We start from the raw sequence: 27,222 nt of genomic DNA on the forward strand, positions 1-27,222 counted from the left end.
TCACAGTTAAAAGGTGCCAAGGACATTGCGGTGGGAGTCAAGTTTTAGCTCGGTACCATATCAAAAACAATACATATTTCACACACTGTTAACACAGAATGCCAAACTAAGGAATTACAAACTGAACATGCACACGCACGCACACAAACACTCACACAAAACCTCAATGAGGACAACTAAGGATGTGATTTCTTTCTACGTTTTCCTCCCTCTGATGAGAAAACAAATGTGTTAGCCCTAATCCTCCCTTCCTAGAGGAATGGTTTCTGTGAAGCCACGAGGAAAGACACTTGCTCTTATTTTTTTCTCCCTCTCTCCCTCTCTCTCTCTCTTTCTTTTGATCAGGTAGAAAATGTGACAGGAATATGTCTGATAGATGGATAGCTCTGTGAAGCAGCACTCTGGTCAAAATGAACGGTAGGAAACATAGACAGCGGATAGCGAGATCATCTTACAGTTAAGTAGAATTCATTGACTGCAGATGAAGTAATTCTTGTTGAATCTTGTTCCCCGGAAAATGAAAGATTATCACCCAGAAAGCGAACAGAGTTTAGACCCCTGTCTGTCCCCAACTACATGTAGTAGGTCTCAAAAAAGTCTAAATAATAGTGCCACCCACAGTCAGTTCCATGTACTGCATGTGCAAGTGTATGTGTGTGAGTCTGTGTTGGTCTGTCAGTCAAGCTATCGGTTACCCTCGAGTTTAAGAATCGCATTCAAATCTCAACTGTCCCCGTCGTCCTGGTAACAAACCTTTCTGTGGCTCTTTTTCCCTGCCTTGTTACTGTTTACCCTCCCTCTCTTTCCCTGAACCTTCTTTCCGCAGCTCTCTCTCCCTCTTCTCCAAACTTGTCTATCCCTCTGTCTCTCCTCCAAGTCCTTCGCTCTGTCCCTCTCTATCTGTCCCTACCAGTTAGTTTTTCTGTGTCGGGTCCCTGCCTAGTTAATCTAGAGGTGTCCCTCTTTCCCACCCTCCCACCCGCCCACCCTCCCTCTATGGACAAACACATAGGGCGTGGGGGCCGTCCGTCAGGGGGAGCGGCCAATAGCGTCCCTCTCCCTCCCCCCAGATCAGGGCAGTGCAATACACAGATGGATGAGTTTCCCATTCACCCTCCTCCTGCTGGCTCACCTAGGAGGGCGGATAATAAAAGGATCAGACACGACGAGGTTAAGTTCAGTAGAAACACATTTGTAGACCTTTGAGTAGGGGTGGGCGATATATCAAATATACTCCATGTATTGCGGCTTCTTCTACGTGGGATGTAATACATGATTATATCCCTAACATCAAGTACAAACATAGTAATTGTCACGTCATTGCTTTTTAAAGCCGCCAACGTGAGAGGCTCGTTCCACTTCTCTCCCTCTCACAGACTCACTCTCCTGGGAAAGTTTGTGTGGCGTATGTGCAGATGTTGGGGCGGGGCGTGTGTTTTTATATCTGGAGAGAAGCAGGGAACAGGCGCCAAGGCGAGTTTATACATGTGGAGGTTTGAAACGGTAATGGAAGATGCCAGCCTCCACTAGCTAGCCCCGCTGCAATAATATGTAAGAAAAACAACCACTGCAAACTGTATTAGAGGAAAACTGAATTTCAATTGTGTGAATAATTAGTCAAATTTAGTAATAAAATGAGAGTACACTACCTCAGGAGAGCTCAGATTAGTTTACTAGAATGATCATGTTGATAATGCTCATACGCAAAGGGTTAAATCAAACAGTTATGCTATTTTAGAGGAGATATGGAAATATCAAGATATACAGTATATCGTATATTGCGGCATTTCCGCATATACATTTTTTTTTTTTATAATATCTCATACAAATATGAGATATTATTTAAAAGCCATATCGCCCAGCCCTACCTTCGAGTTTGAATAATGCTGTGTGTGGGATTACCTCTTGGGTGGGTGTAGAGAATCTAAACGCCGTAGCAGGCTGCCAGTCTCTCCTTCAGCAGTGGGGGGAACTGCTCTGAGAACTGCTGCCAGTTCTCCTCCCCGACCTGCTCCTTAAAACCGTGCAGGATCTGGAAAGGAACAGAAGGTGGGGGGGGGGGGGGGGGGGGGATTAATTCAGGCACATCTTCAAGTAATCTTTAGTAATCAAGTAGTCGGGACACGGACTCCATGTGATCTTTCCATAGTTCTGTTATCGGTTCCTTTATTTGTCCTGCATTTGAGTGTCTGACTGCAACAAGGTCGAATTACCAACGTGGGCACAAGCCCCCGGTTTACTGTCATCTGTTGTTTCTTTGTTAATTTGACTAATTGAAACTTTGTTGTTACATTTTGAGCACTGAAGTACAATATCAACTAAGTCCTAGGTCCTGCATTAATAGCTTCTTTTCCTTTGTCTAGTAAAGCACATCAAAAAACCTGTATTGCAAATCGTTAGCGGAATAATACACAACACAAATGACCCATTATCTGCCGCTAAGTTATGAGCCCAATATATATTGTGCGTCCCTGGTTGATTCTTAAAAAGCAGCATTAATAGATCTTTGAGCCAATGTTGTCTTTTAGTGGCAAACTTGAAAGAAACCATGTACAGACGTCATGCTGACCCTCTCACATTACCCAAAATGCATTGTACTTAGTTTCCCAGTGTACCCACTGTTAAATTGCCATTGTCACACTTGCAGCAAAAAAAAGAAAAGAATGTGTTGTTGAAAAGTGCTGAGGTTGTCAAGACGTTTCCAAACAGGACTAGCTGCTCCAACAAAGCCAGAGCAGGCCTCGTCACAGGGGGAAGAATACGTGTGCACAGAACATTTTCCTTTCTGTCAATTCAAACAGAAGCCAAGATATTGAAACGGAGCAGGTTTGATCCCCAGGTTAATTTGCCCTACTATGGATTCACTATGCTGTCAACTGCTTCAATGTCCCAAAAAGAATATTCTAGAAGTATAACAGAAATTCTCGATTAGTGTAAATACATGCATCTGTGGATTTTGCACAAAATCTGCAGGCAGAGCATTTTGACCTTTATGCGTTAAGCTCCTGAGGGGGGAGTGCGTTCACTTCATTTCTGTGCAGAACAAGAGCAGTGTCCTTGTTGCTGAGATGAACACTCTGGTCCGCCCGAGGTCTCTACACCCCAGTGACTCACGCAGCAGCGGGAGAGGAGAGTGTGGTGACGTAATAGTGAGTTAGAGATCAGCCTTGGGATGGGACTGGTTGAGGAAAGACAAGAACTTGCGCCTTAATATAACCCAGACTGTACTCCTGATCAACACACGAGTGCGTGTCACCCAAGTAAACCCCTCACCTTATAGAACATGTCTCTCAAATCGTCTTTAGGATTCACCCAGGAGGCCACCGCGTCGCAGAAGAAGATGAAGTCCTGAACAAACACAGAGGAAGAGGTGAAAAGGTTTCAACATCAAGCCCTGACACATCTGTGGGTTTACAGGCAAATACAGACCGTCGGTATTAAATTATAGCTTTCACAGAGTGCACGATGTCTCACCTGCACCACACCTCCTGGGTTCACGCCGATCATCATGCAAATCCCGCGGAAGGCGGAGTCTTTCTCCTCGTTATCTCTGATGTTCCGCAGAGACGTACACCTGCAGCATGCAATTATTAACCAATTAGCAGCAGTCATAACTAATAATTAAACTCTTTTATCTTGTCTACAAGAGAACTAGAGAAGCAACGATTGCAATTTTTATGCCCGATTCCGATTATTAAAAATGTCTGCTGCCAATCCTGGTTTTCTTCTCTTTCGAAAAAACTAAAATTGACAGCACACAAACAGTTATACTAAATACTATTGTATGTTCATAATAAAACATTGATTATTTAATAATCTACATTTTATCCAAAACTGCACCAAGTTCCAGGACCTTCTCTCTCTCTCGATCAAACAAATCTCAAAATCTGAAGAACTTCCCCACCGTCTGTAAAACCATCATGCAGTGTGTGTGTGTGTGTGTGTGTGTGTGTGTGTGTGTGTGTGTGTGTGTGTGTGTGTGTGTGTGTGTGTGTGTGTGTGTGTGTGTGTGTGTGTGTGTGTGTGAGAGAGTGTGTAAATTTGACCGGTGAAGAAATTGGATGGACGATTGGAACAATGCATCTCTAGAGAGAAACCAATTTCAAAAGCAAAAGAGTAACAGCCTCTTGTCATCTGACTGTACGGGAGGAAGCTTGAGATAACTCCCAGCGTTTCATCCTCGCTGCTTGCTGACTCCAGTCATTTCAAGAATTGATTTAAATAATGTCTATAAGGCATCCCTTGTAATGCTGTGATAGCAGCAAAGTGATCACACAAAAAAAGCAAGGAGGCAAAAAAGGAAAAGAAATGAATTTGTATTGCATGATTAGGGAGAGAAAAACTGCCACAAATGTATCTTGCAAGCAAGATAAGTGAACATAGTTATGTGCAGAGTGGAAAGAGAGAGAAGAGAGACTCTGGTGAGACCACAGAGGATGACGGGGAGAGAGCACATGTGTCTGCTCAGTGTGGGATATATTGCAACTGCCAATGCAGACTGTGTGCAGATGGTGTGAATTAAAATTACACCACAGAAGATGTCATAGCATTTGGAATGAGGGACACAGGAAATGAGAGTTAGCTTTCCCTCACCAGGGTCGGATAAACTGCGGCAGCACGGGCGCGACCTCCTGAGGACACACGTAGCCCAGACGACCGATGGTGATTGCTGGAGGAGAGAGAGCGAGGAGTCGGGACTGCCGTTAGAATAGTGCGTTTGCAGAATCGTGACACGACCTGCGCTCACATCACTTCCCTGCTCTGTTTTTCCAATGTCAGTCCAAACATATAAATTACTTTTAAATGTGGTCAGTTAATTAATACAAATTATATGGCAATTTTAGTAACATAATCCACTGGATTACAAAAAAGTTTTAATCTAAATTTGAATACTTTTGGAGTACTTCATTGAAAAATAATGCACCTTTTTCAGTGCAAATAAAATGCATTTAATTTGCATATTCAGCTGTTCAAATCAAATGACCCTGACAAAAAGCAGTACTGGCACAAACTGCAGGAGTAGTGTGTGTTTTCTACCACACGTGGGACGCTGCTTTTGTTGCTGCTGTATGTCAGACGCACTTTTCACGAGTTAATAGTTAGTTACTGTGAAAGCAAGTTTAATCATTTCAAAAGCTGCCATATTTTAAACACATAATCAAAAATGTAATCAAGTAATCCTTGTCAATGGAACTATAATCAAAGGTTATCTGGGCTGATTATAGTTACTTTATTTTGTAATCTGATAATCTCGATACCATGTCATTCGTTACTACCCAACGCTGCATACAAGTATAAAGTCTGTGTACTTCCCAAGTACTAAAAGTATCTGTCATGTACCGGTGTTCTCCAGCAGGGTCTTGGGGGTGTTGGGTCGATTAATAATCTCAACCAGCTGGTTCAGAACCATAGCGATGTACGGCTGCATCTCCACTCCTGATAGAGAGACGCATAAACACACTGCATCTCATATTCAACCGCACAAGCACATGACTGCACCACATTATAAAAATAGATTTGCTCCGACTCACCCATCTGCATACAGATCTCTCCGATGGCCCAGGTGGCATTGTTGCAGACAGAGATGAACTCCGGGTTCAGATTTGTCCCGAGGATCGGCATGAATTCAGCTGCAGGACACACACACGAAAAACAGACATAGGAGGATGATGATGATGGAACATTATGTATTTACTGTATGTGAGTGAGAGAGGAAGTGAGATAATTACCAATACACGGTTTGACATGAGGGAAGCAAGCCTTGGTCAAGTCGCCAAGCAGAGCAAACGAACTCTGTCTTACTTCAGGCATCGTATCCTGGGACAAAAGAGACAGAGAGACAAAGAGAAATGTGAACACGCACCGTTAACAGAGCTGAAGGACTGTCCAGTGACACCTGACCAACAGGATATCTACTTGGGATTAAAATGTAAAATCTCTCATTTCCACCAAACAAGATCGAGTGTCAGCGGTTACATTTTTACATCCAAGGTTCAGGCCGTAAATGTATAAACTTCATCTGTTTCTGACTTTATCTTCACACAGCAAATCTAGTTGTTCTTGTTTGTAGTTAGTGAGAGAGAAAAGCGAGGGAGGGTGGGAGGTCAATGGCCCGTTAAGTAAACCTTTTTTTAAACTCAGATTTTATGCATAAGGTGGTTTGTCTTTATACTTTATATGTCTTTATACTTTATATGTCTTTATACTTTATATGTCTTTATACTTTATAGCACAAACTAGAGTTACCACCTCACAGTTGTAAGCCTCTGCCAACCAGGAAGTTTACATCCATGTTTGTCCAAAATGTGTTCGTGTTCACTAGAACGGACAACATGAAAACTGACAACTTTTAATTCTATTTTAAATGTGACGCTCTGCTTCTGAAATGAGGAGTTGCAGCCAGACGCTGTGTGCAGTCCGCATTAAAGCATCAAGTAAATAAACCGACGAGATATAAGATACTTGTACCAGTGAACACTTGAATCTCACTTCTTGGGAATTTATACACTTGAAATGTAGCGCTAACACATTTTGAGCAGTTAATTTGTTGATTGCACTTCCAATTTTTGATGACATCTAACTCTTTTTAATTTTGAGTTTGAATGCACTTATTGTAAGTCACTTCTGACAAAAGCGTCAAATGAATGTACCAAATTCAAGAAAGACTCGTCTGAAGAAATAGAGGGGGGAAAAAACCACATTGATGGTCAAATTAAGACACACACGGGCTCTCCATACCTGCATGCATTGGAAAAGCAGCGTCATGATGTTACTGCGGGCCACAAGCGTGTCCACGTGGCCCCCCAGTCCCTCAGCTAGGCCGCTTAAAAGATCCAGAGCCACGATCATGAAGTCCTTGTCGGGTGCTTCGTACTGGTCTGGCTGTTGACTGTACATCTGTCACACACAGTCACACACAGTCACACACAGTCACACACACAGACACACACACAGTCACACACACAGTCACACACACACACACACACACACACACACACACACACACACACACACACGAGAGATGAGGTCAGAAGTGGGACAATGGGATTAAGTGTCAATTATGTAAAGCAGCAAAAACATAAATTGTGTCTGCAAAAACCATGTGCATGCACAGTGGCTCACCATGGCCTGAGCCAGTGTTTTCTGGACCAGGGTGACACATCGCTGGTAGACGGGCTCGCAGTAGGGGAGGAAGCCGCTCTGCAGCGCGGTGGCAACGGATGACAGACACTCGAGCAGAGGGAAGAGATCTTTGTCTTCGTCCTTCAGCTCGTTCCACTTGGCTATCAGCGGAGGCATCAGCTTCTGTATGTACTCCTAAAGACACGAGTGTGTGATTTTAGTCCGTCATTCATTTGCTACCTTTACCACAAATTACAATATGTTACAAACAAAACAAGGCTGTGAAAATGTGTGCAATTTGTGCTCACGTCTTGGTTAAGATGGTGTCCCACAGAGTCCGCCAGTGTTCCTATGGCGTCATAGAGGATGAGCAGGTTCTTGTGCTGGTACTTCCCAAAAGCAAAAACCAGCGTGTCCAGGATGAAGCTCAGGTAAGGCACCAGCTCAGTGCACGCTTCCTCCTCCAGGGTGGCAAACGCGCTGTAGGAAAAGACGAGATGGGTTAGACGAAGGTATGAGCGAAAATGAGTAAACGCGGAAAAGTCGAACATATGAGAAAAACTAAGAGCTGTACCTGCATGCTGCTTCCTGTACCCTCTTATTGCCATCTAGGATGCGTTTGAGCAGCTCGGTCATGAGCGGTTTGAGGTGAGTGTCAGGGGGCTGGCTGACCACCCAGTGGGCGTAGCGGCTGAGGGTCCAGCAGGCGATGGAGCGGACCAGGGCCTTCTTGTCGCACAAACACTGGATGAGGTGGGGGATGAGCTCAGGCAAGTAAGGTACCATGCCCTGCATACAGCCTGGGGGGACACAAAACATCTTAATAGGAAAAGTGCAGCATTTTGGGTAAAATGCTTTTTGCTAAGAATTGGATCAGAAGATCGATGCCATTCTCATAACTGTACATGAAATATGAAGCTACCACCAGCAGCTTGTTCGCTTAGCAAAAATATTGAAAATGGAGAAACCGCAAGCCTGGCAACTAAATCCACCTACCAGCATCTATAAAGCGCCCTAATTAACACAATATCAACTTCATTTAATTCATACAAAAACTGACAAAAGTAAAGGGGGGGTTGTGTGTCAGATTATTTTTGGTGGGGACCAGTAAATTGGCTTAAGAATAATACATTTCAATAACAAGTCTGTGCCGCGTCTCACCCTCAGCGATAGCTCCCAGCACTAGGATGCCAGACTCCTTGATGACCCAGTCAGGGTGGAACAGCAGTCCTTTGAGCAGGGGCAGGAGATGGGGAAGCAACTCCTCACGAAACACGTTGGCAAGAACGTCCAGAGCCGCGGCCGAGCACTTCCCTGGAAGGGGGAAAGCACCATCAGCATTAGATAAACTTAGAAAATGTAATAATGAGCTGAGGAATCACTGGCAGAACAAAGCATTAGAGAATCCGACTACATAGTACATTATCTTATATACACATGTGGATGTATATAATATACATCCACATGTGTATAGCATAATACATGTAGCATAATGTTGTTAAGCTATACTAAACTTTGAACACTAAGTGTTTAAAAAAGGTTACAGGAGGATTAGGACCAGAGAGGATTACTAAAGTCTGTAACTCACGGAGGTTCCAGTCAGACAGCGTATCGTCGTCGTCGTCGTCGTCATCATCGATGTCCTCCCCCTCCTCGCCCTCCCCCCCTTCGTGCTGTAAAGTGACGGTACGGGACTTGTGGAAGCGAGGCTTGATGTCTTGCTCGCTGTCGGGAACTGCCTCGTCCTCTTCAACATCGCCCTGAAGGACAACAGAGAGAAAGGTGAATGAAGATTGGACACGGGTTAAGAAAGGAAGCGACGAAGGAGAAGTACGAGGAGCTGGGAACATCTGATTTATCCAGGAGTGGCTCACCTTCAGGAGAATAATGTCAATCTCAGAGTATTTCATCCCATTGACCAGGATAGGGGTCAATCTGTAAAAAGAGACAGACCACATGATGAAATTCATACAACACTTGATTTTCTTCGTCAAGCGATCTGTTGGCATGTGAGCACTTACTGGACCAAGTGGCCAGACAGGGCCTCTTTACAGATGGGCTGTTCAGCCAGAGTGAGCCAGAACTCACAGGCCTCCAGAGCCACGTTTTCATCTGGGTCCTGGGTCCGCTGCAGCATGTACTGGAGACAGAAAACAAGAGGTGATGAGGAGGAGCAGGAGGAAGGGAAAGCGTCACATTTTCCGTTTCAAGTCTCGCCCTCACCTGGATGATGCTGTGCATGTGCGGGATGAGGCGGTCGATGCGGACTTCCAGCAGCATGACCAGAGCCCTGCACACGTTCTTACGCACTTCACTGTCCTCGTCACCAGCCAGTGCAAACAGACTCTGGATACGAAAAAACGGACAAGGAGAGGAAGAGCGAGGGGACGGAGAGAGGGACGGGATGGGCAGGGGAAATGGGGTGGGGGAAAAAGGTTAAGGGATTGTTTTGAAAGAGTATAATTGACCCTAAAAGGAAATCTGTGCAAACTGCACAAGCTACAGTACGTTTGTAAAAATGTCTGGAATTATATTCAAAATAAGATGACTGCTTTCCTTTAGCACCATTTATGAGATAAAACTAAATGGAACAGATGCACTTATCCATAGCAGAGACCTGTGTTTTAAAGTAAACACACATAGATACTTTGCTACATATTCCATCTCTGAAAGGGGCTAAAGGTGAGGAAGTGAGGTTTGAAAACAATGCAAACTAAACCAACACGTAATCCTGTAGTGCTCACCTCAATGAAGGTGTCAATGTTATCCATCAGAGCCTGAGCTCGACCAATGATGAACTGGTTCACACACGCTATAGCATGGGACCTGAGAGAGAGACAAACAGGTTGGACCTCTAATGATGACCAAGTGGAGGCAGAGAGACAAAGTGCCAGAAGAGACAGGGAGCAAAAAGCCTTGTGTTTCACTGACCTGATCTTGGGGCTGCAGTGCTTGAAAAACTGTAGGAATTTGGGGATCATGATGTTGAGGGGTCTATTCAGAGCATCGCTGTCCAACAGCTCTGACGAATCCTCGCAGATCTTCTGCAACGCGCCAAAAGAACCCTGGAAGGTGGAGAAAGTCATAAAGAAAGAATGTTACAAAGAAAATTAACCAACATATAACTTATTTCGCAATTAACATTAAAAGCCATTAGTGTGTGTGTGCAGGTGAGCCTGACCTCGCAGGTGTTATAGTCGTCTGAGTTGAGAAGATTACAGAGCTGAGGCAACAGTTCCGGCCAAGTCTGCAGCTCTCCTTTAGAGGCTATGGTCGTGATCAGGATACCTTTATGATGGATAATAAGAAAAGGATACAGAAGGTTAAATCAGGCTTTAAAGGAATACTTCAAATGAGGTTTACGAGGATCATTCATTGTCATTCTGCAACACAGAATGCAGTTGTAGTCAATTTATGCTACACAGGATTAAAAAGAAAACAGTAGTGTATTCCTGTAGTGCATTTTCTGAATTTGGGTAGATAATATTGCCAGCATCTTTAACAGTAAAGATTCAACACCAGGAAAACATTGTCCATAAACTTTGTTTAGGCACCAAGCATTTTGAGTGTAAACGGAGTCCGCCTCTTCTCGTCCCAGCCGAGTGCTACGCTCTGTCCTGCAGTCCGACCGTGTAGTGCAAGATGTGAGTAAGACGCAACAGCCCCATCTCTGGGTTATCCCGAGTCTTATTTCATCCATCTCATTTTCTTTTGACCGGACATCGGCCAGGAGCAGGCTGGGTAGTGCAATATGTTCATGTTTGGGAAGTAGTGAGCATATGACTGGATAAATAAGACTTGGATTGTACTGCATGAGTTGTATGAGAGTTTGCAAATGGATGTCTTGATATAGTTTTGCTGTTGTTAAATGTAGCCCCCATTTACTCATCAAACATCAAAACCTTTCTCCGTTTTTGGATTCTTCGTTCACCGGGGAGGCATGCGAGAAAAGCTAAGTTTTTTTTTAAGAATTCAAGGCAACAGGGAGTGAGTAACTGATACACAAATGGTCCTTTTGTAGGTGAAGTTTTACTTTAAAATAAGTTATTAATAACTTAACTCACTATCGCAATCAATCATTCTAAACACCTTGAAAATGCAGCGCTGGCTCCCACACAGCCACATCACCTGCAACAATCCAACCACCTACATGGCAGTCTGACTCACAGTGGCTAGGAAATGCAGCAAACACTAGCTTTATCTTTCTAACTCAAACACCCACCGATCGTAGCTCTGATAAGCGGTGAAGGGTCTCCGATGTTGTTGAGGCATTCTCGTTTGATGAAGTCAGCCACAGTTGGGGGGAAGTTCTGGTAGTGAGCCTTAACATTGTTCTTCAGGATCAGACCGCTCAGAGAGCGCGTGGGCTCGTCTTAAGAGGGAAGGCAGCAGAGAAAGAGAGCATAAAGAATTATTTTTAATTGGGAAAGAGGAGGTTAGACACAGAAATATTTGCAGGGGACAAGCAAGGTTATTCAGCAAATGACAACCCTGTTCTATTGTTAGAATCTTTATATTTGACGTGCACATACATACCCTCAGATTTGAGGCTTGTGAGGACAAAGATGAGATAGTTGTTGAAGTCTGGAAACTGGTTAAGTTGCTCCAGTTTCTGCAGGCTATGTTAAGGTGTTCAACGATACGCACAGAGCAAAAAGCTCACACACCCTCACATAGCTTGTTGTCCTGCGTTTGACAGGGGCAGCGTGGACTAATATACAATCACAATTAATCACATATGATGCAAGCTGAGCATGACAACACACCAAGTCAGTGTTCATTATCACCCACTTTGACACACAAGCACTCATGCCTGAAGCTGAATCTCACACCTTTTTCTCTCACCTCTCACCCTCTCTCTCTCTCTCTTCTCTCACACTCACACACACACACACACACACACACACACACACACAAGGATACTTCTTGCACAGCTCTTTGTGTTGCTGTGTCTGGGGACTGGGAGTCCTTAAGTAGCTGAAGCACTTGCTGCAGACCCTGTTCATCTGGCTGCCACTCCATCCTACAGGACACAAAACCTTTTTTGAAACATGTTACTACATATAACTAGTTTTGACCTCAGCACTGCGTACGTTACTACTCAAATCACGTAGAAGTAACGTAAGCTACGCAGTAACGATTACAGAACAACAGTATAGCATCAACGTGTCAAATAACGGTACTAGCGTTAACGGTTAACCTCACAATCCCAATTTTAGAGAAAATACGACATTCATTGTAAATAATAGTCTACAATGTAGCAACGTAACAGCATCAGTGTTCATGAACAATTTCCGTTTCTGGCTACAGGAAATCTAAATGTACCACTACTTAGTGGTTAATCAGTTAGTAAGTAACAGTTGCATGAATAAGTAGCCACACCAACTATCAACCACGATCTGAACAGCGTTTTCCACATGAGGCCCAGATTGGGACACAAATGTCTGGCTCATTCAGCTAGCAAGCTAGTTTAGCGTCGTTATGATACTTCACACGTACCGGATTAACACAGAACACAGCTGCAAAACGCTATCTTACGTTAAATATAAGGAGACGACGCTGCGCTGTCAAACTAGTGTTGTTATCAAAGCAACAAAGACGGCCCAAATAGAGCGCATTATTACTCATAACAGAGGAGTCGCATATCAACCCCCGGCAGCTACCAGTAGCGTAGCTAGCTAGCATCATCTTGAAAGTACCGCGAAAGATTTTACCTGGTCACTCCGATGTGGTAGATCTATATTTCTATAGATTATAGTGCAGTTACGCTGTAACGACTAACATTAAATATAATATGACGGCGATCTGTGTAGCTAAATACAAACTTTTGATCTCTGTGGATCTGTATGGTTGCTATGCTAGTTGGTATGTGACAGAGATTGCATGCCTTGCAATCAAGCCGGGTGATCCGTTTGATCATATTCGGCTTCCGTACTGGACAAACTGGCAGGGTAACCGTGTGGAGAGTTTAAAATGTACGGTTGGTTAGACAGCCTATACATCGTATGTTGCAGTGTTTGCTATTGTCTTAAAAAATACGTTAATTAATTCAGATGCATATAATATTTTTGATTTTATGATGTTATATGAATAGTTTATATTTTGTTTCATTTCTGACCACCAGGTGGTGTCAGCTTCAAATTCCGACCCACAGAATTTAACTACTGTGTAATTGATCTATATGAACTGCTACAGGGCGTGGACAAACTATCATGAACACTAGTGCAAGCTAACAAAGATGAGTATTATTGTGAAGCTTGTTATGATCAGTTTTGATGAAAATATGTCTCAACATGACTGATGATTCATCTCTGTTAGGAGGATGAGCACATTTTCATTAACACACTGAAAAAAACAACAACCAAAGGCTGACAATAGGCAGTATGTTGCAGATCTATTATACTGGATTTCAGTGCTTTTAAAATGTGTACCACATGTGGTGTCTATGTCTAACCTCTGTAAAATCACAGAAAGCAGCTATAATTCAGTGAATATGAGACCACTGTGTATTCATCATAGTCACAACCACTTCCTTTCATTTCGAAATCCTTGACAATATCTGAAACTAGGTTTTAGAAAAGTGGAAGTGTTGTAACAGAATTAACATCATTTTTGTAACTATTTTGTAAGAGGAACAGAGACTTTCATACCAACAACACAAAGCTTTATTAAATTATACATGTCAATGTGTGATAATCACAGTAAACACATTTAGACATTCACATTCCTGTATCAATAGTCAACACATGCACAGTGAGTTGGATGGGATGTGGAATTTTAGGGAACACATAGAAAAAGAGAAGCGCTCTGCATTAATGACAGGACAAGATAAAAAAGGTTCAGCACAAAGAGCTGATTTCACTCTTGCTACAGCCCCATTTGCAGCAGGCGTTGGACAGTCCGACCACTACATCCCGTCCTTTCCTATCTGCACTTCGTAGAGCCTCCAGCACCTCCTCCGAGATTGGCGAACGAGCTGAGCGGCTGAATCCAGCAGCCACAGATGCAGCTTTCAATGTTTGATCTCTCCATGCTTGTTGGGACTCTGCAGGATCTTGCTCACCGGTAAGTTGAGGTATGGCATTTGTGTTCCATGGGTCAAAGGCCTCTTCTCCAATAAGAGCTGATTTAAAAATGAAAAAAAGCAAGGGCAAATGACTGTTTGGCTCTAGGAAAACATGGCACATCATAACAAAAAACTTGTATCCATATATACACACTCTTACCTGAGTCTCCTACACTTCTCCTCCAGCGAGAACCACCGCAGGTAAAGATGACAGCTCGTATGAACTCTCTTCCACACAGTTTCACCCCATAGAAAGAGGGATGGCCGTCATTGGACTGCACCCTGTCTACCAGTGCCACAAACAAGCCCAGGGTCAAGAGTGCTGCCTTCCACATGGTGAGGGTGAAAAGATGCCGTAAGGTGTCTCAAAGGCTTCTTGAGGTGTCTTTTTCTTTCTGGGCAGCTCCCATCTTATATAGGCCTCCGCATCTCAGGAAAGGGCCTCAACTCACCTCCACTCTTCGTCATGCCCCAGAGATAAGACCGGAGACCTTTTGGGGCAACAATGCACATAGAGAAAAAGAGAAATTGCGATAAAGTAGCAAATTATGGCTAGAGGGGATGTCAACAGAGCTCTTGGCTATCTAATCACCTGTAACCTTTTGCTGGCCTTTCTGTCCCTTACATCAGTTGGGTTGTGCTGTGTGTCACCACACAATCTCCATCTTACTATCTGCTCTACCATGTATTGGATGGAGTTCACTATTCATTCACCTCAAAGATAACTAGGGTGCTATATGTTGGTGTTGGCACATGCATACAAGAGAGATTGCATAGGCCAACTGCCGATACTACATTGACTCAAATCAATTGTGAACTTCTAAATGTAGCACAGTATTAATTATTTATATGAGTATATAGCGGGGGTGGAGATAAGGAACAGAAACCAGTTTATTGCAAATAGGTTTTCACATACAAAGAATATGCTTTGGTTTATTGGTGCATAGACAAGAAACTAAATAAATATAGAATAGGAAAAAGATTTACAAAAATACTATTTTAAAGAATATTTAAAATGTTAATTGTTTAGAATGAAAGTGCGAGGCAGGAATTTGCAATAATATATTCTAGGCTAGGGGATGTGTAAAGTTCACAGTATTAAGAATATAAAAGAAAATACAATATACAGAGATAATAGTCTAAAAATATGTCCGTTTATCGAACGCATGCAGATGATAAGTGACGGTAGCAACATTGTATTTGAAGTAAATTAAATGACACTCCTTAATTTCCCACCTATCTTCTTGACGTCCTGAGCAATCAAAAAAGTAACATTAAAAGTGGTCACTTGACGTTCGGCTATGGTGAAAGTGACTGACATGGACTGCCAACCAATGAACGATAAAATATTTTACTGACGCTGCGACCACCTCCCAGGTCAGCCAATCAGAATTTAGTGCAGGGCGGGGCGAAAGACGAGAGGGTAGCAACAGTTGCCCCGGTGAAGGCAAGGCGCCATAGTCACGGTAGTCCTGGCGACAAGAACCAAGCAACGGGAGTCAACAACAACAACAGCCTAAATCTAAGGAAAAAAAACTCCAACGACTAAAAAGGACAATATTTGGATATACTAGAGGTGAAAAAGTAAAAATATATCTTAATTATCATTTCATTTTCTCTTATTATAAACGTGTGCTTGTTTGTACAACCGTCAGCGGTAACGTGGAGTCGCTCGAGCTCGTGTCGGTGATGAAAGTGGTTGCTTGCTCATTTCTAAAAGCAGACCGTTGTTATGGCGATGTCAGATCTTTGATAAGAGCACAAGATGGCGGGTGTGTTGTAGTGCCAATCGTACTTTTTTTTGGACTAATTTGTTATAATGTTCAGGTGTTTTCTTACAGTTTCGATAACGATGAAATTATAATGAGACGTGTTTGGTGGCGTGGTGATGGATTTATTTAACTATCCAGCGCGAGGAACTATCAACTAGCTATAGCTCCCTTTAACGTCACAACTCAACGGGAGCTGCTAGCAGGGGAAGCTATCACTCTCGCCTTCTCAACTCACTTTTCAAGCAAGCTATTCAGAAACATTGAATACAGTAACGCATATGAAACTGCTCCCGCAACTCACACGTTTATGAGTTCTTAACGCTGAGCTATGAGTGTTGTGTGTTTCATAATCTTTTTAATGACTTTGAAAAAGTTTTTGGTCTGACATTGAATTCGGCAAGTCACTCCCGTGAACACGGTGTACTGGATGATCATCTGATTGTCTTGTTTGACGTGTTGGTTTACACAGGAGTGGCTTATCTTGCGGTGGGATGGCCTAACGTTTTGACTGACAGTGGGTCGAATGATTAATATGAGTTTATTTCCAGATGGTAATATCTGGGACTGGCAGTGGTTGCATATTTTCCATTTTTTAAGTTAGTCATTTAGTTGTTTGAACCACCAACAAACCTTGTTTTGGAAATGTAATCAATTGCTTTATTCCTAGTGCTTAAGGGTAAGATGTGTTTCATACTGAACCAAACAGGAAAAGCTCTAGACTACTGTTAAGTCTCAGACAAAAGCTTTACTTCCTCCTCTGGTTTATGTTTCATGCCCGCCCGCGCACACACACACACACACACACACACACACACACACACACACACACACACACACACACACACACACACACACACACACACACACATGTGTCAGCGTACACACATACTAGGTCTGTGTGGCCAAATCATAGAGAGGTGAAATAACATGTCAACAAGTGCGTTTTTATGTATGTTGGTAGCACTTTCATTAATGAGTGTTGTCTCTTTTTATCCGCAGAGCTAGTGCCTCAAAGCATTGGTTGCCATGGCGACTTCTGGATACTCGGAGGACCTTCAGCCTCAGCAGGCCAACAGTGTAACCATAGCAACACCTGCTGCCACCACACCCTCATCCGCAAAGACAGCACACTTCCTGTCCGAACTCCCACCGACCTCTGGAACCGTTTCACCGGCTAACCGATCAGCCACTGCCTCAAAAACAGGACAGGATGCACTTTGTTCTCAAGCGCCGCCCACCGGCCAGAACCAGAAGCCAGTGGTTCTGACGACTCCCACGCAACACTATGGGACCCCAGAAATCCAACACTCTGCGGTCCAGAAAAGTAATGGTCAGAGCAACTCTCCCCAGTACATCATAGTGACTGTTACAGGTGAGAGACAGAGGAATGACTGACACATACCTACATAATATATACGTTGCACACACACATGTTCTAGCAGCAGGAGGGCATGATGTGGCATGCAGTCTGAGCAAGCTTCAGTTTGTCCCACAAGTCAATGTATTTGGGGTGTAAGCAACAGGCTGGATCCTGATTGGAGACAGGCAGTTTGTCCGCTACACAAAGTGGCTTCATACAGTGCTTAAACAATTGGTTTATTAGTTAATCACCAGAGAATTTACTTTGATGATGGAGTAATTGTTTAATTTACCAAGGAAAAAGCACAAGTATTTGCTGGTTCAGGATTCTCAAATGTGAGGATGTTCTGCTTTCCTCTGTTTTACATGATTGTAAATTGAATATCTTTAGGTTGTGGACTATTGGTCAGACATACTGAATACATTGGATGATGTCACTGTGGTCTCCAGGTACTTGACATGGGCATTTTCACTATTTTCATTACGGTTTTTTAGACTCAAAGATTATTTGATAAATCATTTTACTTGATCAAATCAATAATCAAAATGATAATAAGTTTATTCTGTTATTATAGTTGACCTGGGTAATCCTTTTAGCACTTAAATGTGCATCGAGTGCACAGACATTTTGTTACCTTGCCTACACAACAACAGGACTTTGGGGGGAAAAGGAATGTGTGTGCAGTGCAGTGATATCCACATTATCTGACTACATTTGTGTATAATAACCTGCATTTAATAGCTATGATGATAAGGTTTGTTAGTTCAGTGTTTGTTGGTCATGAAGGTTTCAGGTTCTCTTTCCTACTGAGTTGCATTCCTTCTAAATAGTCTATTAGATAGAAAGAAGACGAGCAGAGATCTAAGTCCCACCAGGATCAAAAACCCACTGATGTAGTTTGCCTGTCTGGTGGTTGCACACACATCATTAGGACAAAATAAGCTGATGGACTTGGTTGCTAGGCTGCATAGTCCCAAACGTGGGAGCGTGGCTGGCTGATGGATAGAACCTGACTTTGCTTCTACTCTAGAGTCGGTGGTGATTTTTTCAATTATATTTAATCAACATGGCTTTAAGTGTGCAAGTCCTGCAGTGGTACAAAAAGAAAGAAGATAAGCCGATATCTATGGTAGCTAATGCAATGTGTGCTTTGGACCATTTCCAGATATTAGTAAAAAAGTAATTTAGACCATTGATTTCTAAAAATGTATCCAGATAAAATAAAAAAAGCGAATGCTCAGTCATTTTTTTTTAATACGGTGTTAACTAGTGGAAATGAGAGAGAATTGACCCCAGTGAATATCTGTATGTTTATTTTAGGGCCGTCTATTCGTAGCTCTTTTTGCCTGCTGGTATCAAGTAACACTGTGCACTCTCAACCAGAGTGAGACTCGCAGGCCCGTCACACTCTCATGGGGGGGGTGCTGTCGGAGTTCTGTGCGAAGGGGTGGGGAGGATGTGAATGTGCAAAACATTTTTAATTAAGTTTTCTATATGTTAGGGCTACAACTATTATTAATTATTTATACACTGTTTTGCTGCCGTTACCAATAAATGTTTAATATTTGTAAGTGACTTAATTAATTTATAGGCGATCGAGAAAGTTAAAGCTACATACACAAGTACTTCACAAACACCGCTATGAGAATAGCATTAAATACGCTATAAACTATATTATGGTCATTTTATGCAACTAATGTAATGACAGGTACACCCTTTCAAATAGCAAAGGATTTTTAATTCTAAATAACTATTCAGACACTGGAATTGGAATGTGAAAGAAGTACGTAAAACATAAATGAAATAAAACCACACAACTAAAACAATAAATAAAATAGACTCTCTGGCTCTGCTACCAAAAATGACACATTAATAAATCTTAAACATTTGACACAGGGGTATAGAGAGTCATTATACTGCCAACCCAGTTTCTCAGTGGTTAGACCTTTGTTAACAAAAAGTGCTAAGTGAAAACATATTATCTATAAGTTAGATAAATGTCACAACAACAACACTCCTCTCTCATTCGGCTTAAACCCAAAATGTTCGCACACCGGAGCTGACGTTCGATAACGAAAAAAAGATTGAGGTCATGTCCATACATTGTACGATAAGTCGATAATGTAATTATTGTGACGGGGGCGTAATCATGATGTGCAGGGTGGTGCTGGTATGTTTACATTGGTTAACCCTGGTTGAAGTAAGAGCAGCACGGCGAGAGCAGGACGGTGCAAAAACAGTGAGAGTCAAATGTTTTTATTTCACCCAAAGGGTACAAGGAAGTGAATATTACCCTCTCATCCGCCCATCCTCCATCCTCTGTTTTTCTCGCTCCATCCATCATCCTCTCCTGTATCTCTCATTTCCCTCTCTCATCTGATCTGCATGTTTACAAGATGGACTGATTTCTCTCTCCATCTGGGGAGATTAGCTGTCCAAGGCTGTCCGTCTGCATGCAAGATATAAGGATGAAAGCAGAGTGGGACAGACGCACTCTTTCTCCTCCCTACTATCAGTCTCCCCTCCGCTGAACTAAAAAAACGGGGAAAAAAACTTTGTTGCAGTATGTTCTGCGGTGGCTGTTATTACGATTTGGAAGCAGTGTGTCGTGAGTACTGAACTTTGTGGTAGTGTCGTCTTTTCTGTTAGTTCTGTTCAATCATCTGATGAACCCTCTCTCCCTCTGCCATCCCTAGAGGGCTCTGTTCACTCCAATGACAGCCTGTCGGACTCCAGCCCGCCTGCCTCTGGTGTTCCCACTCAGGTGGTCCAACCAGTGCAGAACACCCAACAGGTAAGAACCTCGCATACACACAAACATCATTCATCTCACAACAAGTCACAACAAATGGTCGATCACCTGTAGTGCTATCTGACACTGTGGCTCTACTCACCTGCAGAGGTCAGTGTTGCAAGTGGTGTCGCAGGCAGCCAAGAGGATTCAGTCCGGCCACATCAACAACCTGCAGTCTGTGCACATTAACCAGGAGGTAAACAGACATACAAATCTAAGAAGATACACAATAAATACATTCAATTAAAGTGGAATGGTGAGTGCATGTTTTAGTAACGGCTTGGTCCACTAGTACAGGCAGATGGAAAGAGAGGGACGTAGGAGAGGAAGCACTTAGTGCCCTTTTGACAAAATGAATAATTTCCCGCCTGCTTTGCATGTCTCTTTACCTCACAACGGCCTCACCTGGCTGTCTGTACCTGAACACTGAACTCTGCAGGTCATGCTGTGTAACTCTGGGAGTGGACGGGCTGTTAGGATTGCTTTTGGACCACCACACTACATCTTTTATGGCCCACTGCTACCCTAAACACTTGTTTGTTTTCTTAGTTGTGTTCTTTAATACCGGTTTGAACTAGCACGTCTACCATGAAATGCGGTCAACAACTTGGATAACAATCAATGCTGGTTTCAAACATTGTGCCTGCTCGGCCCCTCCTCTCTGACCCAGTTATGGAGCATATCACTCTTCATTCAGCACAAAAAAGTATATGTGGTGTGAAAAGCAACAAAAGAAGACTGGTTTATATGTATTATTATTTGTTTCACGCCATTGCTCATTGCTGTTTGTTTTAAGCTAGATGTAGGAGACTATCTGAAACTAAAAGTGAGTCGCTGAGGAGGGGGGACTAGTCTGCCAAACGTGCTGGCTGTCAATGGTTATGATGATTGTCAATGGTTTTGTAGTTTTATTTGAAGGAAAACATTTATTATTATTATTATTATTATTATTATTATTATTATTATTATTATTATTATTATTATTATTATTATTATTATTATTATTATTATTATTATTATGTGATATCCTTACCGCCAACACCACCTGACCCAATTACCTTAAGACAAGGTAGACATGTTTCAAATAAGGCCATTTGTGCAGGTCTTGCTGTCGTCCTATTCTCAGTTTTCCGACGTTATAAGATGTCTGGCTTTTCACTGTACAAGTCACTGTCCAATCCAGCCACTTCCAAGTCTGACACAATACAACTGTCCACAATTTTCTCTTGGCCCATGGTGCGCAAAGGAGTCCTTGTTTTTCTTTCTTTGGTTTAATCTTCACTGGTACGAAGTTTACAGTCTCGGCCCCAGTGAGGCCGCCGGTCAGGACTGCAACCAAAGACCTGTCCACCGAACGCTCTTAGTTTCTCAGACTTTCTCCGTATCTGTTCTCTTTTCATTACGGTGGATGTGAAGCATACTTGGGTGTCTCGAGCAGGATTATCGGCTGCTGTTCTCAGACAAAGAGCTATAAGGAGAGTGAATACAACCCTCCCGAGATGGACACAAACAGGCTCCGAATGAATGCTAATGTTGCTCAATGCTCCTGGATGTGTACATAGACAGATATTTGCAAACAGGTTTGCCACAACCTTATATGGTAATAGGTCAATATTGTGTTTACAGCTTCTTGTGCTGTTTTAAGTCTCCTGTTTCCTTGTTGTCCAGGTGGAGCATGTGTACTCTGGTCAGGTGCAGTATGTGGACGGAGGAGGAGACGCCACTTTTGCCACATCCTCCATGTGAGTAGAGAGGAGCCTGCTCTGTGTGCATGTTGGCAAGAGCTGCTGCTAACCATTATCTTTATTATCCATTAATCTGCCCATTATTTTCTAAATTAACGTTTGGTCAGTTTGTGATGTCTTTAAATGTCTTGTTTTGTCACCTAAAGATATGCACTTTAACATGATATAACAAAGAAAAGCAATTGGAGAGGCTAAAAACGTAACTATGAATCGAATATCAAAATAGATGGCGATGATTTTTCAGTCAGCTAATCAATTAGTCGACTAAACATTGCAGCTCTAATGTTGACAGATATGCTCACACACACATGATCGATCACACACACCGTGTCACTTTTCTAGTCACACAGCTTTGCCTATTGTGCATTTACATGTTTCTGTTTGTGTGTGTGTGTGTGTGTCCAGTCGATCGAGCAACTACCCTTTCTCCGACTCGCCCCTTTACTCCCAGACCCCTCCCACCTCCTCCTCCTACTATGAGACCACGCCCACCTCTGAGTCAGACATCACCGGCTCTGTGACCCCGCAGCCCGTTTCTGTGGCAACAGCGGGAGCCAATAGCGGGGTAGTTGCCTCGGGCGGAGGGGGCTATGTCATTCAGGGAGGTTACGTGTTAGGAGGAGGAGCAGCAGCAGGTGGAGGAGGAGGAGGAGGAGGAGGACAGAGTTACTCCAGCCCTAATTCTCGTGCCCCACCCGCTACTGTGAGTAATGAAGTTCAAAGTGAACAATGTTCTGGTTACAATCTAAGAAGATGAAAGTTCAGACAATGATATTCTGTGATCGTCCATCTTCCCTAGGTGCAGTGGCTGTGTGATAACTACGAGGGGGCGGAGGGGGTGAGTTTACCTCGCTGCACCCTCTACTACCACTACCTGCTGCACTGCCAGGAGCAGAAGCTAGAACCTGTTAATGCTGCATCCTTCGGCAAACTCATCAGGTCCGTCTTCATGGGGCTACGTACGAGGAGATTAGGGACCAGGTATACACACACACACACACACACCCACACACACCCACACACACACACACACACACACCCACACACACCCACACACACACACACACACACACACACACACCCACACACACACACACCCACACACACCCACACACACACACACCCACACACACACACACACACACACACACACACACACACACTGGACACATTGATTTTTTGCTAGACGAATATCTAAGGGCATTGTGATTACTTGTGCGTGTGTGTTTCAGAGGGAACTCAAAGTACCACTACTACGGTCTGAGGATCAAATCTGGTTCCCCGCTGCTCAGACTGATGGATGAACAACAGCACATGGCGTTGAGGCAGCAGCCTTTCTCACAGAAAAACAGGTATCCACACAGCCGCGTACTTGTGTCTCTGTGGCGATTGGTTTATGTTTATGTGGCTCGCCAGAGCCTCTGTCATCTCAAAGGGCTTTACAGGCCCACAAGTTTGCAAAGAAAACGGGAATGCCACGATATAACGGCATCGGGATCACAATGTTTAAAATGACATTTGCACGTGTTCGTCTGGCGGGAGGGGCCAGAGAAGAGAGAGAGAGGAAAGCTGCAGGAGGAGGGCTGTATTCTTAAATTCTGGTGTGTTTTCTTTTGGGCCTTTTCCAGAAATCTGCCTACCCCAGCTTTAAAAAATGCCTTTCACATGTGGTTGGATCATCCAGACACTTTGTAGTGCCAAAGGTGAACAGGACATAACAGAAGTGCACCTTTGTGGTAGAGGATCCGATCGAAGATGTTACAGTTGCTTTGCTAACGACGTTATTGCAGCCGGTTTCGCCGTGTCTTCCCCGTGACTCTTTCGCTCTGTCTCTCTGATTGACGGGTTCTTTGTTCAATAGGATGAAGCCACTTCAGAAGGCACAGGGCATCACCAATGGGACATCAGGTGGGATGGGTCAGCAGGCGGCGGCGCTTTGTGATATTTCGGCACAGGTGCAACAGTATCAGCAGTTTCTGGGTGAGCAACACCTGCACTCTGCAAACATGTTCACCTTTTTTTTCTGGCAATATACAGTTTCATATTTGATTTATTTTAAAGAAATTAATACTTTCAGTGTTCAATGCTTTTGATTTGTGTTCCTGGTATTCCCTTTACAAGCTGTGGACAACTGCTTTCTCTTGTGCAGAGGCATCAAGGCCGCTGCCAGACTTTGTGGACATTGATCTACAAGATCGAACCCTGCCTGACGGGATCCTCTCAGAACACCTCAAGGCCTTTCAGACTCTCTACAGAGAACACTGTGAGGTAGGCAGTCACGGACAAAGACACTCTGATGTTACCTTTGTCCACATACACGGCTCGCAGCCCTTGATGTAGTTACTGTTAAAACCCAGCTTTAATAACAGAAGCTGTGAAGTTGGTTGAGTCATCTCTGTGGTGTCGTGTGTGATCCCCGCAGGCCATTCTGGACGTGATGGTCAACCTTCAGTTCACTCTCGTAGAGACACTGTGGAAATCCTTCTGGAGGTTCAGCCAGAGCACAGACACCGAATCACTCAACCTGTAAGTGTCCTTAACACTCTCAGACAATCTGATGAAAGAAATACAAGCACGTACATTAAATATCATCCACCGCTGTAACTGAGCATGAAGGGTCTGTCTTCTCCTCCTCCAGGCACAATGAGTCTGAGAAGCGTCTGCCCAAATCGTGCCTGGTGGTGCTGTGTAAGTATGAGCCCGTGCTGCGCTGGACGAAAGAGTGCGACAACCTGCTCTACCAGACTCTGGTGGAGATCCTCATCCCTGATGTACTGAGACCCATCCCTAGTAAGTTTGGAAAGACTGTTAAGTGAGGCAATCAAGACCAAGTGACCGATTTACAGCATGCAGGCCTCAATCTGGGGACAAGTTTAGAAGTTTCACCTTCTATTACACACCTGCATGGTTAGATATCAATGAAAATGTTCTCCTCTCTACATCACCACCATCCCTCAGGTGCCTTAACTCAGGCCATCCGCAACTTTGCCAAGAGTCTGGAGAACTGGTTGACAGGCGCCATGATGAACATCCCAGAAGAGATGGTTCGCATAAAGGTATTTTATGCTTCTGCTCTGATTAGATATCAAGACTGAGCTTTGCATCCATTTTTAAATCTTTCTTTTTCATACCCTTACTCGGCCGTGTGTAAGCAGATTTTTTTTTAGATGCTATCCAGAGGGTGTCTAGATCCAGCTCAGACAGTTCACACCTGACATGGCAATTTATTTTGTGTTTATAAATATGAAATATTGTCCGTTTTGTCCCCAGAGGCTAGATCTTTGTCAGACAGATAGCCGATATGTTCCTTCATTCTTTGTCCTCCCTCTGTCCTTCAGGTGGTGTGTGTGGGCTCCTTCTCCCAGACGCTGCGCCGCTACACCAGCCTGAACCACCTGGCCCAGGCAGCCCGTGCCGTCCTCCAGAACACAGCCCAGATCAACCAGATGCTCTCGGACCTCAACAGGGTGGATTTTACTAACGTACAGGTTTGTACTACTGTCCCCACCCTCCCATCTATTACTGTACATACGTGTTTTTGGGTGAAATAGAGCAGAACCCTGACCCCCCCCCCCCCCCCCCCCCACTTCCCTCAGGAGCAGGCATCCTGGGTATGTCAGTGTGAAGACCGGGTGGTTCAGCGGCTGGAGCAAGATTTTAAAATGACTCTGCAGCAGCAGAACTCTCTGGAGCAGTGGGCCACCTGGCTGGATGGAGTCGTCACCGAGGCCCTGAAGCCCTACGAGCACAACACAGCCGCTCTACCAAAGGCTGCCAAGGTCTTCCTGCTCAACTGGTCCTTCTATAGGTGAGGGGGGGGGGGGGAAAGAGTGAACGTGATATTATAAGATATTTAGTTTCACGTTGAGGATAGTTGTCTTTATCTTCTCTGCTTTCCTGCCAGCTCGATGGTCATCCGGGACCTGACTCTCCGCAGTGCTGCCAGCTTTGGCTCCTTTCACCTGATCCGCTTGCTGTATGATGAGTACATGTACTACCTGATCGAACACAGGGTGGCCCAGGCTAAAGGAGTGACACCCATCGCGGTCATGGGAGAAGTACGTGTCTGCAAATACGGTCACATAGCAGCAGGCTACACTTGATGATTTATAAACAAACGTTACTTTGTGTTGCAGTTTGCCAGCACTGTCAAGAGCCGAATCTCTCCGGACCTGGAGAAAGGTAATTTCAGTGTGATTCTCCTCGCAAATACGTTTTAGTTTCAAGTCCCAGGCTCTGTCAATCAGGTCACGTCAATGCCTTTTCTCCAACAGAAGAAGAAGAGGACGAGGAGGACGAGGAGAGCGAGGACGAGGGCGGAGATCTCGTGCTGCAGTCCACCTCTCTGAGTGCGATGGACGACGAGAAGGACCCGATGGAGCCGCCCGCCAAGCTGCCCAGGACCACTTTCAATCTGCACACTCTGACGGACAGCACACAACCTTAGCCACTCGTTTGTTCTCACAATTCTCACACACACCTTGGCTTTAAGTTTAAAATCATGTCATCCCATTCTGTGACCCTGTGTGCGCTTCGGGTGTTTGAGTGTGTTTGTGTGTGCAATCATGCGACAAAGTGGGAGAGCCCTTTGGCAATTTTCTTTTTCTCTTTGCCTCCACCGGATATTTTACAGTCCTTCCCTCGTTCCCTGTGCCTTCCTTGTTTATCCAGTGGCCACTCTTGTCGTGTCCCGCTTCAAGTAGATTTTATACAGTATATACATATGCTGTATATATATATGTATATTTATATATTCTTGATTCCCTCCTGCACCGCCTTAACCACTGACCTGATCGCTGTGTAGAGAAGATAAGACTCCAGTGTTCTTCGTTGTACTCTAAACTCAAAAATATCACTTACCTTGCCTTTGAAGCAATGACTATGCAGGGCAGCTGGACATCTGGAATGATACTGGATCATGTATGTTGATTGACAGCTATATGTGGAAGCCATATTTTACTTCATGCCATTACTTATTAATTTGACCAATTAACTGATACCCTGTGCCTTTAAGAGATTTCTATAAAGAAAAAAAGCTTGTATTCTATATATTCTGTATCGGTGGATTAATAAATGATGGTCCTGTGAAGTAGTCTTGCTGTTGTCATGAAGTTTTGATAGCTAGCTATATATAGAAACGGTGAGTCGAGCCTCGCTGCGATGATTCTGCCCAGTCTGCTGTCTTTTTATCTATTCATCATCCATTCAAGATCAAAATCTCGAATTTACACACACACCTTCATAGATGCAGTGCAAGTTGAATGGGCCACAGGACAAGGTCAAAGCTTATCCCGCCGAATCAACTGCACTTACTACACTGTATCCATGGCAACCTTTGTACCAGCTTAGATATAACAGTTGCA

General features: G+C 43.8%; 3 protein-coding genes across 14 annotated transcripts; 1 reads left to right on the forward strand and 2 right to left on the reverse strand.

The window, feature by feature from the left end:
- Positions 1-996: 996 nt before the first annotated feature.
- tnpo2b (transportin 2b) lies at positions 997-13,049 on the reverse strand. Of its 3 annotated transcripts, XM_029442635.1 has the most exons (24): positions 12,837-13,049; positions 12,046-12,145; positions 11,659-11,734; positions 11,345-11,494; positions 10,304-10,410; positions 10,054-10,187; positions 9,867-9,948; positions 9,346-9,468; positions 9,144-9,262; positions 8,997-9,057; positions 8,711-8,882; positions 8,284-8,436; positions 7,697-7,922; positions 7,431-7,602; positions 7,123-7,317; positions 6,739-6,897; positions 5,730-5,823; positions 5,532-5,630; positions 5,341-5,436; positions 4,594-4,669; positions 3,475-3,574; positions 3,274-3,348; positions 1,903-2,032; positions 997-1,132 (listed from the first exon to the last, which is right to left on the reverse strand). In XM_029442635.1, exons 2-23 carry the CDS (start codon positions 12,142-12,144, stop codon positions 1,925-1,927), a joined length of 2,676 nt encoding a protein of 891 aa, XP_029298495.1. In that variant the 5' UTR covers position 12,145; positions 12,837-13,049; the 3' UTR covers positions 997-1,132; positions 1,903-1,924. The 3 variants fall into 3 exon arrangements, with proteins under 3 accessions (XP_029298495.1, XP_029298476.1, XP_029298486.1); XM_029442616.1 differs by lacking the exon at positions 12,837-13,049 and having other exon boundaries at positions 5,730-5,817; positions 12,046-12,161; XM_029442626.1 differs by lacking the exons at positions 997-1,132; positions 1,903-2,032; positions 12,837-13,049 and adding an exon at positions 2,057-3,178 and having other exon boundaries at positions 12,046-12,162.
- An 805-nt stretch (positions 13,050-13,854) lies between these two features.
- rln3b (relaxin 3b) lies at positions 13,855-15,582 on the reverse strand. Of its 4 annotated transcripts, none has more exons than XM_029442804.1 (3): positions 15,548-15,582; positions 14,349-14,679; positions 13,855-14,245 (listed from the first exon to the last, which is right to left on the reverse strand). In XM_029442804.1, exons 2-3 carry the CDS (start codon positions 14,521-14,523, stop codon positions 13,962-13,964), a joined length of 459 nt encoding a protein of 152 aa, XP_029298664.1. In that variant the 5' UTR covers positions 14,524-14,679; positions 15,548-15,582; the 3' UTR covers positions 13,855-13,961. The 4 variants fall into 4 exon arrangements, with proteins under 4 accessions (XP_029298664.1, XP_029298656.1, XP_029298647.1 ...); XM_029442796.1 differs by lacking the exon at positions 15,548-15,582 and adding an exon at positions 15,425-15,478; XM_029442787.1 differs by lacking the exon at positions 15,548-15,582 and adding an exon at positions 14,781-15,085.
- A 27-nt stretch (positions 15,583-15,609) lies between these two features.
- On the forward strand, positions 15,610-26,953 carry rfx1b (regulatory factor X, 1b (influences HLA class II expression)). Of its 7 annotated transcripts, none has more exons than XM_029442648.1 (18): positions 15,610-15,764; positions 16,960-17,332; positions 20,017-20,114; positions 20,221-20,310; positions 21,783-21,856; positions 22,265-22,562; positions 22,659-22,840; positions 23,092-23,211; positions 23,721-23,839; positions 24,009-24,127; positions 24,282-24,385; positions 24,498-24,649; positions 24,818-24,915; positions 25,198-25,347; positions 25,456-25,667; positions 25,764-25,917; positions 25,996-26,041; positions 26,134-26,953. In XM_029442648.1, exons 2-18 carry the CDS (start codon positions 16,987-16,989, stop codon positions 26,304-26,306), a joined length of 2,535 nt encoding a protein of 844 aa, XP_029298508.1. In that variant the 5' UTR covers positions 15,610-15,764; positions 16,960-16,986; the 3' UTR covers positions 26,307-26,953. The 7 variants fall into 7 exon arrangements, with proteins under 7 accessions (XP_029298508.1, XP_029298538.1, XP_029298518.1 ...); XM_029442658.1 differs by having other exon boundaries at positions 15,643-15,772; XM_029442668.1 differs by lacking the exon at positions 15,610-15,764 and adding an exon at positions 16,272-16,636.
- The last annotated feature ends 269 nt before the right edge of the window (positions 26,954-27,222 follow it).

Source organism: Cottoperca gobio, chromosome 1, assembly GCF_900634415.1.
Source record: "Cottoperca gobio chromosome 1, fCotGob3.1, whole genome shotgun sequence".
In the NCBI taxonomy this organism is placed as follows: domain Eukaryota; kingdom Metazoa; phylum Chordata; class Actinopteri; order Perciformes; family Bovichtidae; genus Cottoperca; species Cottoperca gobio.